Source organism: Myotis brandtii, unplaced genomic scaffold, assembly GCF_000412655.1.
Source record: "Myotis brandtii unplaced genomic scaffold, ASM41265v1 scaffold277, whole genome shotgun sequence".
In the NCBI taxonomy this organism is placed as follows: Eukaryota; Metazoa; Chordata; class Mammalia; order Chiroptera; family Vespertilionidae; genus Myotis; species Myotis brandtii.
This window is the reverse complement of record NW_005360548.1, coordinates 1,565,573-1,578,497: the sequence shown is the minus strand read 5'-3', so window position 1 is coordinate 1,578,497 and position 12,925 is coordinate 1,565,573. Positions and strand designations below refer to the sequence as shown.

Below are 12,925 nucleotides of genomic sequence, written 5' to 3'. Positions count from 1 at the left end.
TGGATTCCTTTCCCTTCATCTCCCTCCACTCAAGGGCTTTCTCCCCCATCGTTCCCCGGACAATCTCCTCAGAACCCCCTCCTCCGGAATCTCCCTTTCCCCCTAATACACCTTTTCTAGAACCAACCCCCTAGACCAGGGGTGGGCAAACTTTTTGACTCGAGGGCCACAATGGGTTCTTAAACTGGACCGGAGGGCCGGAACAAAAGCGTGGATGGAGTGTTTGTGTGAACTAATATAAATTCAAAGTAAACATCATTACATAAAAGGGTACGGTCTTGCCCTAACCGGTTTGGCTCAGCGGCTAGAGCATCGGCCTGCAGACTCTAGGGTCCCAGGTTCGATTCCGGTCAAGGGCATGTACCTTGGTTTCGGGCACATCCCCAGTGGGGAGTGTGCAAGAGGCAGCTAATCGATGTTTCTCACTCTCTATCCCTCTCCCTTCCTCTCTGTAAAAAATAAATAAAATATATTTTTAAAAAAAGATTTTATTTCCCTTCAGAGCCTCCTTTCCCCAGCAACCGATGTCCTTGGAATTCCTCTCCCAGAATCCTCCTTTCCTTAGAGACCTGCCTCGGGAATCTCCCTCTCAGGCTCCCTACCTGGAATCCCTAGATCATCTCTGCATTCTCTGCCCCCAGGCCTCTCTCCACATAATTTTCCAGCCCAGTGCCCCCGCCCCCACCCTCCCATCTGAGCAACCGCAGAGGGGGTCACCTGCCTTGTTCCCCCAACTCAGGATGCTCCCTTCCCAGCCAGGAGGCTCCTCTAGGCTGTGTGGAGGGAGCCCACTGCTGCCTCCGTTTCTCTGGCAGCACTGGGCCTCGGGTCCAAGGTTCAAAGGGGTGTGGTAATTCACCTTTTGCCTGGAGGCCTGAGATGAGGCAGAGGTTGGTGGGCCTAGAGTCCAGCTCCAAACGGGTGAGAGAGTGAGAGGGAAAGGGGCAGGAGGAAGGGAGCACCCACAGCATGACCTGGGGGGACACACAGACATAACAGCCCTAGAGAGGACAGGCACACGTGGAGCAGAAAGACAAAGGGGCCAAGGGAGAAGAGGAGGAGAAAGGAGAGACACCTGTCAGTCAGAAAATACAAGCAATGGAGATTCTGAGACAGAGAGGCCAAACCCTCAGAAAGAGACAGACAGGGACAGGCAGGCACAGAGATCCACGATACGTGGGACAAGTAGAAGCAGAAAGGAGAGCAAAGACCCCGTTATGCACCTTCAGACACGGATAAGGCCTAGCACAGGATGCCCACTCACACCACACGCTACTATCTTATGGGCCCGTTTGGGAGCGGAGGAGGCTCCAAACTCTCCAGGCTGATCCTCATGTACTAATCAAGTCTCCTATCTGCCTTGGGGGTGGGGGGGTCAGTAAGCCCCCTGACTTAGGTCCTCTCTACTCTAGAGTCACAGTCTTCCCCTGCCTCTTGGAGAGCATTCCCTGAGTATCTGTGGACTGAGTGGAGCTAGACAGGGAGGGAATGGGGCAGTTCCCTTCACCCCCTCCAGTCTTCCAACTCGCTCCCTCTCTCTGTACCTCTTGCTCCCGGACCCGGACCACCCCTCTGTCCTCAGGAGCCTTTCTACTTCCTGGTTGCCATCATGAAGATGCTGGTGAGGAGCAGGAGGGGAGAGTCAGCAGTCGGGCAGGGAGGGGAAGCAGGGGCATGTCTGAGGAAGCTCAGGCTCTCCCACTCCAAGATCTGATTCTCCTTCCTACCTCAGAATTGTAGTGAAACAAAAATGATGGGAGTCTCTACACCCCAGATGATCTCTTGGTGAGTATTTCATTAGCTTCTTAGTGAAGTTGGAAGTTTAGGAAGAATCCACTAGGCTTGGAAGACATGACTGTTAGCGGCAGAGGCATTGGCACTAGTGTTCTGGGTGTCCAGTCCATGACCCAGCCCCAGTCTTGACAAATATATTTTGTTCACTGCTGTCTCTGAAGTCTAGAACAATGATGGCACATAATAACAAATAATGATGACGATTATAGCTACACGTAAATAGTGTTTACTCTGTGCCAGATACTAGTCTAAATGCTTTAAGTATATTAGCTTATTTACTCTTCACACTGATCCTCTAAGGTGGACAGGGCCATCGTGTGTGTGTGTGTGTGTGTGTGTGTGTGAGCGCGCCTTGTGTGTATGGATGTGAAGGTTGTACACTGCACAAGGATCCCACATACACAAGGATAGTATTCACATCCTGGACATAGTAGTCAATTTTCAGCAGATGGCAGTAAATACCTTTTTTTCTAACAAAATAGCACTTGGAAATGTTTTAAGGAATTAATGTCCTTTTCTAACTTACACAGGTACAGTATGGGCTAGTGTCAGCCCTCAAAATAGGTATTATTGCCCAGCCGGCAGAGCTCAGTACAGGTACAGTATGGGCTAGTGTCAGCCCTCAAAATAGGGATTATTGCCCAGCCGGCAGAGCTCAGTGGTTGAGCGTCGACCTATGAACCAGGAGGCCACAGTTCAATTCCTGGTCAGGACGCATGCCCAGGTTGTGGGCTTGATCCCCAGTGTGGGGCATGCAGGAGGCAGCCGATTAGTGACTCTCATCATTGATGTTTCTCTCTCTCCCTCTCCCTTCCTCTCTGAAATAAATAAAACTGTATATTTTTTTTAAAAAATAGGGATTCAGAGTTCCCTTTTACAGATGAGAAAACTGATACCCAAAGAGGTGAAATGGACTTGTTCCAGGCCAGAAGTCAGAAACCTTGGGGGTGGGAATTTGGGATCAGGCCCTTGCCCAGAGACACCAAGGCACTCTGTCCCCACAGGTGTGTCCTGCTGAGACTCCAAGCTGCTTCCGGCTGGAGCTATGTTGGGTTTGAGGAGGGCCCATCGTGGGGACTGCTGTGTTCAGGCTACAGCGGCAGCTGGATGCCCTGGGGTCCCGGCTGTGGGTGACAGCCCACGGCCCTTGTCCACCTTGTGAAGAATATCCTCAGAGACCAGTCCCTCTTTTCCTGGCCAAACTCTTGGAGTTATTACAGGAAGCTTGTGCTCAGGACCTGCCCTCAGATAAGCCTTAAAGGACAGACTCCCTGGTACCAAACCCTAAACCTTCTCCTTCTAGACCAGAGATGCCCCTGGGCACTAGAAGCCAAGGGGGAGAGGAGAGAAGATGGGAAATATGATGAGATCTGAAGCCTGAAGCTTCTGACCTACTGGAGCAAGAGATTGGATAACTGGCCCCACCTGCCACTGTTCTGCCTCTTTCAGATACTCCCTCCTCTCTCCTCTTCCAGGAAGGGACAGAGCACTGCACAGGTGCCTTTTAACCTCATCCCTACCCCTTAAGGACAGGGAGAGTCTTGTGGTTCACATCCCTGGCTGCAAGTAATTATTCTGGTGGGTCCTGGATATCTATATTTTTAAAAATTAACTTTGGCCCTGGCTGCTGTGGCTCAGTTGGTTGGAGCGTTGTCCTGTGCAGGTTCCATTCCCAGTCAGGGCACATCCCCAGGTTGCAGGTTTGATCCCTGGTCAGTGTGGATATGGAGGCAATTAATCAATGTTTCTCAAATCAACGTTTTTTTCTCTCTCCCTTCCTCTCTCTCTCTCAAATCAATTAAAAGTATTTTGTTAAAAACCAACCTTATTGAGATATAATTTTTTAAAAATATATTTCTTTATTGATTTCAGAGAGGAAGGAAGAGGGAGAGAGAGAGAGAAACATCAATGATGAGAGAGGATCGTTGATTGCCTGCCTCCTGCACGCCCCCTACCAGCTCACTACAACTTTTCAAGGGGTCTGAATAAAGTAGTACAGGAATTCAATTCCTGATGCTTTGGTCCAATCCCAAAACAGGTGATAGTCTAGACCAGTGGTTGGCAAACTCATTAGTCAACAGAGCCAAATATCAACAGTACAACGATTGAAATTTCTTTTGAGAGCCAAATTTTTTAAACTTAAACTATATAGGTAGGTACATTGTTATTAACTTTATTAGGGTACTCCTAAGCTGGCCTTTGCTAAAAACGTCCTCAATCTGAGGGGTCGACCTTAGCGAACGTACCCCCACTTCTTCTAACGCCACTTCTTCAAAATAGACTCGCCCAGGCCGAAAACCGACTTCTGCACATGGGCCACGAAGTTTCAATCGCACTGTAAGTGCGCGCCCTCACGTGGTATTTTGTGGAAGAGCCACGCTCAAGGGGCCAAAGAGCCGCATGTGGCTCGCGAGCTGCGGTTTGCCGACCACTGGGCTAGAGCGATCTTTATTTTATTATTATTATTTTTTAGTATAGTGTTTTTTAATTTTAATTTTTTTGTTAATCCTCACCCAAGGATATTTTTTCATTGATTTTTAGAGAAAGTGGAAGGGAGGGGGAGAGACAGAGAGAGAAACATCAATGTGAGAGAGACACATCGACTGGTTGAAGCAAACCTACAACCGAGGTACGTGCCTGTGACCGGGAATTGCACCCCTGATGTGACCCTTCAGTCCACCGGCTGATGCTCTAATCACTGAGCCAAACCTGCCAAGGCTCAGTGCGTTCTGACAAACTTTTACGACAGGTAGCCACATTTCCATCACCCCAGAGCGTCCCTCACGTTCCTTTGAAGTCAGTCTCCACCTCCAGTCCTAGGCACTGACTAATCTGCTTTCTGTCTGTAAAGATTAATTTTGTTTCCTCTAGAATTTCATATGAATGGAATCATATCTACATATCCTAGTGCTGGCTTCTTTCACTCAGCATAATGCTTCTGAAATGTATTCAAGTGTGTATCAGTAGCTTGTTACTATTGCACTGCATGGATGTGCAGCAACTATTTATCCATTCTCCTTACAATGGATATTGGTTGTTTCCAGTTTGGGGCTATCATGTATCTCTCTCTCTAATATTTTTATGTATTTTGATGTGCTGCTAGGGTTGAGAGTTGAGAACCACAGATACACCAGGGAAGAATTCTCCACAGGGAGAAAATCAGTGTTCCTTCTCTTTCCTGCAGTAAATGTCTTTCTGCAGAAGTGTCAATAGGCATTTTATACGTGAAATCTTATTTTTTTATTGTTATTTTTTAAAATTTTATTTTCCTTTTATTAAGATATTACAAATGTTTTTATTATTTTTTAACTATATTTTTATTGATTTCAGAGAGGAAGGGAGAGGGAGAGAGAGAAACATTAATGATGTGAAAGAACCATATATCGGCTGCCTCCTGCTCGCCCCCTACTGGGGATGGAGCCCACAACCCGGGCATGTGCCCTGACTGGGAATGGAATCCAGGACCCTTCAGTCTACAGGCTCTATGCACTGAGCCAAACCAGTCAGGGCGTGAAATCTTATTTTAATCCTCACGCAAGGATATGTTTTTATTGATTTTTTTTAGAGAGAGTAGAAGGGGGAGGAGAGAGAGGAGGGAGAGAGAGAGAAAGAGAAAGAAAGAAAGGAAGGAAGCATGAAATCTTATTTTAAAGAGCTGCTGTGTGAAGGAAGCAAGCTTACAGAAAGGGCACCATTTCTCTAGGGGGGGATTGTAGGATTGGGGAGTTTGTACTTATGCAGAGATACATCCATGTATTTTGACTCTGGTAATTGCCTTGTGAGCCTGCTGCCAGCCCAACAGCACTACATTCCCATGTAACTAACTAGATGTACAGTAAATTTCTGTAAATTGAATCCACGCTTATGAATTAGCAATGTATTCTGAGAGCTTCAAAAGTTTTTTTGCCATCAGGTTAATTTTTCATATCTCTCCCTCATGCCTGGTTCTCTTTGACACCTCCCTGACGAATAATTATTGGACTAATACATAAATTCACATTTAATCAACTTAGGGACACTGCAAACAAAAACAAGGGCTTTGAAGTCACCCAAACTTGGGGAGAAATCTTGGGTCTGCCACTTTCCGGTTAGTTAATTTTTCTGACTCCAGTTTCCTCGTCTGCAAAATGGGGCTACCTACCTCCTAGGAACGTTTTAGAAGGACCCATGAGATGAAGTATAATTTATTTGCTAATTTGTTTTGCTAATTGCCTGCAATTCCCTTCTTACGCATGGCACGCCGCGTTAGTGGTCTGGGCTACATTCAAGCACTTATTCTGGGCCGGAAAAGTCCGGGGCCCAGAAGGAATAATTTACCTCCCATTCGACTCTCCCAAGATGTCGGCTCCAGCTTCCACATTAAGACCGCTGTGCCGCTCTCAAGATGGCGCACAGGAAGTGCGTCACTAGGATGCGCCCCGGAAATTTCGCGTTAGGCGAAGCCAACGAGCAGATTCTCGCGAGAGGTTACGTCAGTCTCATCCGGGCGTCGTGTGAACTGCAGCTGGTTCCGAAGGCGGAGGTGGGACCGAGGGGTGCGGGGTAGGTTGGATGGCGACAGAGCAGGCCCGGGGGTCGCCGGGAGCTAGGGCGACGGAGAGACTGGGTTTCGGGGCTCTGGAGGTGTAGCGGGTGGTGCAAGGAGGGACCTTTCGGGTTCACGGTTGCCAGAATGAGGCTGCCGGAAGTGCGCTAAGAGGCTTTTTTTTTTTCTCTCCCGGGAAACAGGCTCGAGTGGGGGGTGGGGGTTCGAGATTGGGGGGTACGTTGAGCCCGCCGTCTTTTCCCTGCAAGAACAGAATATGTCGGACAGCGAGGACAGCAATTTCTCTGAGGAGGAGGACAGCGAGCGCAGCAGTGACGGCGAGGAGGCGGAGGTCTGTGGCTGGGACGCGGGGGGAGGCATTGAGGCGGGGACTGGAGCCGGGCAGAAAGGCCGCTATGGGAGCTCAGGGGGAATCAAAATGAGCCCTGGTTTATGGGAGCTTTCAGGTTGTCGGGGGAGAGGAGGAGGCAAGCAGAGGGACAGGTACTGAGCCAGGGATGCTCCAGGTACAGTGAGGTGACGGGTGATGTGGTGAAAGGACCGGGCATACAGTAAGCACTCGTTATTACGTTTTATTTTTAGGCATGCCCAGTCATGCCAGAAACACATTTTAATTTTTTAAATAATTTTTATTTCTTAAAGTATTACAAAGAGTATTACATGTCTCCTTCCCCCCCTCCCCCCCTTTGACATTCGCCAGGCCTCCCCTACCACCCCGGTGTCTTGTGTCCATTGGTTATTCTTACATGCATGCATATAAGTCCTTCGCTTGATCTCTTAAACGCCCCCCCCCCAACCCTCCTCAGGCTTCCCACTGTAGTTTGACAGTCTGTTCAATGCTGCTCTGCCTCTGCATCTATTTTTGTTCATCAGTTTATGTTGGTCTTTATTATCCGTTTCGGCCTCACCGGGGCCGCAGAAACACATTTTTAGTGTCTAGTATGTGTTAAGCACAATTCTTTGCCTCTGTCAACAAACATTTAAAAAAATCTTTGTCCTTGTGGAAAAAAAAACCACTTTGGCCTTGTGAATGTACATAAATATAATTGATGAGTAAATCATTTAGTAAGCTAGAAGGTATTCTGAAGTAGAGGAGGGGAATAGGAATCCTGGTTGCACTTTGAATAGGGTGGTCAGGGTGAGCATGAGTGGGTGACTTTTGATAAAAGACTTGGAGTGGAGGTGTAAGTCCTGTCATGTGGAAGTGTTCCCATAAGGAGAAACAGCACATGCAAAGTTGGGAGCGTGTCTGGTGTTCAAGAAGTAACAAGAAGGCCAGTTGGGCAGATCAGAGTGAGTTCAACAATAAGAGAAAAGAAGAATCAGTTGGTATAGGATCTTGAAGGCTGTGGTGAGGAACTTGGCCGTAACTGAGTGAGACGGAGCCATGAGAGTTTTAAGCAAAGGAGGGATATGATCTAATGTTTTGAAAGGATCAACCTGTTTTTGGGTCTGTTGACTGTCCTGTTTCAGGAACTGTTAAACATTTCCAGGGATATAACTGATTTCAGATATTCTCTTATTCAGTGTTATCCTCTTTTACTTCTTTTTAAAAAAATATATTTTATTGATTTTTTAGAGAGGAAGGGAGAGGGATAGAGAGTTAGAAACATTGATGAGAGAGAAACATCAATCAGCTGCCTCCTGCACACCCCCTACTGGGGATGTGCCCGCAACCAAGGTACATGCTCTTGACCAGAATCGAACCTGGGACCCTTCAGTCTGCAGGCTGACGCTCTATACACTAAGCCAAGCCGGCTAGGGCCTCTTTTATTTCTTTTGTTTATTTCTGATTTACTCATTTGTTGAACAAATAAATGTTTGAGCATTTACACTGTTCCAGGTACATCCTAGGTGTTGGAGAGAGAGTGGAACAAGGCAAATCTTTGCTTTCATGGAGTTTAGTAGGCAACAGTTACAAACTAATAAACAAAGAAGATGACACGATGATTATAGAGATCTCATTTGACCTACAGAAATGTAAATTTATTTTGTAAGTTGCTAACACTTGGGCGAGTTCAATAAAAATCAAGATTTCCTGCTTTCTGGGAAAATGGGAGGAGCCAGCAACCTGAGACTAAGGATTGTTCTACACAGTAGCTCTTTGCTCAGGAAGTGGCAGCCCTCTTTAGAGCAGGGGATTTTCTCCAGTTCCAGGATATATCAGTTGCCATTTATCCTCATGCTTGTCTTGTGGCAGATTTATTTTTATTTTTTTTAAAATATATTTTATTGATTTTTTTACAGAGAGGAAGGGAGAGGGATAGAGAGTTAGAAACATCGATGAGAACATCAATCAGCTGCCTCCTGCACACCCCCAACTGGGAATGTGCCCGCAATCAAGGTACATACCCTTGACTGGAATTGAACCTGGGACCCTTCAGTCTGCAGGCCGACGCTATCCACTGAGCCAAACCAGTCAGGGTCTTATGGCAGATTTAAAGAAAAGGAAAGATTTCTTATACCTGTTGATGGAGAGTAGACATTTGATTGTCAATCCCTGTGCCCTTTGGAAAGCCCTCAGCTTCCACTGAAGAGTTGGAGGAATTGGGATATCATGGTGGGGTCGGGGCAAGTGGGAAATGCCAGGAAGGGCCTTTGCTCCAAGTTGTGCTGGGTCAGGGCTTCAGGATACTTTGCTTGTGGTTAAAGCCTGATGGTAATGAGACCAGGATCCTCGGTTCCTTTTCCTGGCTGGGGTAGTCTGGTTTGTACTGTGCAGGTCTCACTTCCCTAAACCACACTAGGCTGGCTCGCCTGCTGTCACTAGGTGAGGCGGAAGGGTAGTGTCTTACTGCCAGAGATAGGACTGGATGGGCTTTTCAGACAGCCAGATGTTGGCATGGTCCCTGGAGGACTGGGTCCTGTGGATAGACATGTAGGGATGGTAAATGATGGGCCACTTACTGGAGGGGTCAGTGGTTCACTATGCTCAGCTTCAGTAACTTGCTCAGTCATTCAACAAGTGTTCCTTGAGTTCCTATCATGTTCGGATCATAGCCTTCCTCATGGAGCCCTCTGTTTTGGGGTAGAGAGTTTCCTAAACAGGGATGGTTGCTGAGGGGGATGCTTAGAACAGAAGGTGTAAGCACGTTCAAGTCCTGAGGTAACACAAAGTAGTGGGGGCTCTCTCTTCAGGGAGTGGAAAGAAGGCTTTGCTGGGACTGTGCCAAGGGGATGATGACAAGATTTCTAGAAATTACACTGTGATTCTTACAGTTTGAGTTGTTAAAATGTGGGGCTTTGCCCTAGCTGGTGTGGCTCAGTTGGTTGGAGCATTGTCCTGTACACCAGAAGGTGGCGGGTTCCATTCCAGTAAGGGCACATACCCAGCTTGTGGGTTCAATCCCCGGTCTGGGCGTGTGCTGGAGGCAACCGATCAATGGTTCTCTCTTCCCTTCTCTCTCTCAAAAAGAGTGGGGCTTTGTGGGCTAGTTAGGATTATGTGTTAAGCAAATACTTGTTTTTTCGGGGGAGGGTGATTGAATTCAACAAATATTTATTGAGTGCCCATTATGCGTTAGATATTGTTCTAGGTACTTGGGACACAGCAGAGAACAAATCAAAGGTTCCTGCCCTCATGGAGTTTACAGTCTAGGGCTTATGACCGCTTTGCCTGCTCGCTGTCTGTGACCGTGGGCAAATCTCTCCTTAGCTATCCAATGTGGGAAGAAGCAGGCTTGGACCACACATGGTAATGTATCTGGTGCACTGTAGATGCCAAACAGATACCACCTCCAACCCACTACCGAAAAATAGGTCAGGCTGGAAGTTGAGTTTTAATAATAAAATACAAGGGGGGAGGGCAGAGGGAGTGCAGCCGGGTGGTCTGGTGTGCTGCTGCGCAGGGTCTGGGCTGTCTACACAAACTGCTGCTGCTGCTGCTTGGTGGCTGCCTTACTGTCAAGGTCCTTGGCCTTCTCTATAGCTGCCAGTGTTGTCTCCTTTGCCTTCTCCTTGCCTGTCTCAGCAAAGGTTTTGGAAGGAGCCTTGCCTTGCTGTTTGGCCAAGATGTATGCAGAACTCTTTATTGTCTTGGTCACTTTGCTTTTGAATGGGACAAGACCAAATTCTGGAGATGCCAAATGAGCTAGTGGAGACCCAAGCTTCCTGGTGGATTTCGGTCCAGCCGCTGTTTATCAAGAGTTCACACAGTAAACAAATTGTTCCTCCACAGCCATCAGCCAGGCATAGTTGATGTTCTAGATGACGGTGGTCATGGTCTGGTCACAGTAGAATCCTCCAGGATGTATACTGAGTGAGCAGCATTGGCAGGAAATATTGACTTGGCCCAGTGGGGCATCCTGTTGGTCTTGGTCAGGAATCTCTGGGACAGGAGCTTCTTCTGGTCAGGGCTCACCTCCCGGTGCACTGTGTCTTCAGTCAGGACATGTTTGCTAGAGGGATTTGGGCACTGCTGCCAGAAGGCAGCGAACACTTGGTCCCAGGAACTCCAGAGCACGCTCTGACTCAGGAAATACTTCACCATTGTCCCAGGGGGTAGGATCAGCACCCAAGCAGCAACAGGGTTGCAGAGCCCAGGGGGCACACAGTGGCCAAGCCACGGCTTAAGGCATGTCTGCCAGGCACATAGCTCAGTTATCACTCCACTGCGCCCCAGCAGCTGCCACTGCCATGAGTTGTCAGGCGCAAACATTTCTAAAGTTGTTTTCTGTCCCAGGCCTGGGCTGGGTGATGTTGGGGACTCCGTGATGCCTGAAATAGCCTGGACCCTGCTCTCAGTAGTCAGGGCCTTGATGGAGGAAGCCCAGAGAATGTGCCTAGCTTTACTTAGGGTGTGAGGGGGAGAGGGCAGGCATGACTTCCTGGAAGGCAGTGGGTATTACTATTTTTAAATATATTTTTATTGATTTCAGAGAGGGAGGGAGAGAGAGAGCAACATCAATGATGAGAGCGAATCATTGATAGGCTGCCTCCTTCATGCCCTCCACTGGGGATTGAGCCTGCAACCCGGGCACGTGCCCTTGACTGGAATTGAACCTGGGACCCTTCAGTCTGCAGGCCGACGCTCTATCCACTGAGCCAAACCAGCTAGGGTGGCGGTGGGTATTTTGATTGAAGTAAGAATGAGAGGCAGAGGAGAATGGTGGTGTTTTTAAAAAAATATATTTTTATTGATTTCAGAGAGGAAGGGAGAGGGAGAGAAATAGAGAAATATCAATGATGAGAGAGAATCATCAATTGGCTGCCTCCTGCATGCCCCCTACTGGGGATTGAGCCCACAATCCTGGCCTGTGCCCTGACCGGGAATAAGAACCATGATCTCCTGATCCATAGGTCAACGCTCAACAACTGAACTACACCAGGCAGGCTAAAATGATTATTATTTTTAATCCTCACCAAGAATATGTTTTTATTGATTTTAGAGAGAGATAAACATCAGTGTGAGAGAGAAACATCGATTGATTACCTCTTGTACGTGCTCAGACCGGAGATTGAACCTGCAACCTTTTTGGTGTGTGGGCTGATGCTCCAACCACTGAACCTTCTGGGCAGGGCAGGGGCCTTATTCTTTACCTGAGGTTTGAGGGGAGCTATGGCCATGTTATAAGCAAGGGACCAAATGATTAAATTCATGTTTTAGATCATAGTTTCCCAAGACTATAGATGCACTCCATGTTTGGGGTGGTAGTGAGAAGAAATGCTATAGGTGGAATAAGGACAAGACCTTCAGCCACATGGAATCATCAAGTGAAAAAGTTTTTTTGGTTTTTTTTTTCAGTTTAGTTTGTGTCCTATCTTTTGATTGGGTCATGAAAATTGGCATAGAAAAAGTTTCACTTTGGTGCTACTGTGCCTCTGGCAACCTTTCTGAAATTTCTTAGTCTCTATTTATCAGGGAGAACAGGACTTTGGCTTAGAGTCTACAGCAAGCAATATATCATGCTGAGACTTAACATTGTTTTGCTCATATCTTTATGGTTATTTTCTGTTTATGACAAGATAACCTTCAGAAATTTTTTATTACTTATGAACTATTTTATAGTTCATTTCTTTTTCTTTTAATATTTTAGCCGAAATGCATAAACATGTCACAATATAAAGGGTGTCCCAAAATTCACGCAAGATTTGAATTTTGCGTGAGCATTAACAACAACAAATAAAAGCCTAATTTTACTTGGTTTATTGAATCAGATTCTAATAACTGTTGCCCTTTGATGTCAATGCCTTCTTTTTTTAAAAAAATATATTTTATTGATTTTTTACAGAGAGGAAGGGAGAGGGATAGAGAGTTAGAAACATCGATGAGAGAGAAACATCGATCAGCTGCCTCCTGCACGCCCCCCACTGGGGATGTGCCCGCAACCAAGGTACATGCCTTTGACCGGAATCGAACCTGGGACCCTTCAGTCTGCAGGCCGACGCTCTATCCACTGAGCCAAACCGGTTCGGCTACTTATGAACTATTTTAAAACAAACATTTCTCTTGTAAAGTAAATAAAAACGTGAGTGAATTTAAAGAAAATATCAGACAAATGGGTTGTACTGATGTGGACATGGCAGGAAGTTATAACATTAATGAGGAAAATATTACAGTTGGGGGAACACTGTTTTGTATGGATC

At 46.9% G+C, this 12,925-nt stretch overlaps 1 protein-coding gene and 1 pseudogene across 4 annotated transcripts in view; one reads left to right on the top strand and one right to left on the bottom strand.

The window, feature by feature from the left end:
* The first annotated feature begins 6,229 nt into the window (after positions 1-6,229).
* Positions 6,230-12,925, top strand: part of SUPT5H (SPT5 homolog, DSIF elongation factor subunit) — a 38,428-nt gene continuing 31,732 nt past the window's right edge. For 2 of the 4 annotated variants that reach the window (XM_014541742.1, XM_014541741.1), the window contains exons 1-2: positions 6,230-6,316; positions 6,594-6,671. In XM_014541742.1, the coding sequence (XP_014397228.1) occupies positions 6,597-6,671 (75 nt within the window). In that variant the 5' untranslated portion in view covers positions 6,230-6,316; positions 6,594-6,596. Of the gene's footprint in view, positions 6,337-6,588; positions 6,672-12,925 lie in introns of all 4 variants that reach the window. The other 2 variants (XM_005868815.2, XM_005868816.2) reach the window with 2 other exon arrangements.
* On the bottom strand, positions 9,758-11,213 carry LOC102257511 (annotated as a pseudogene).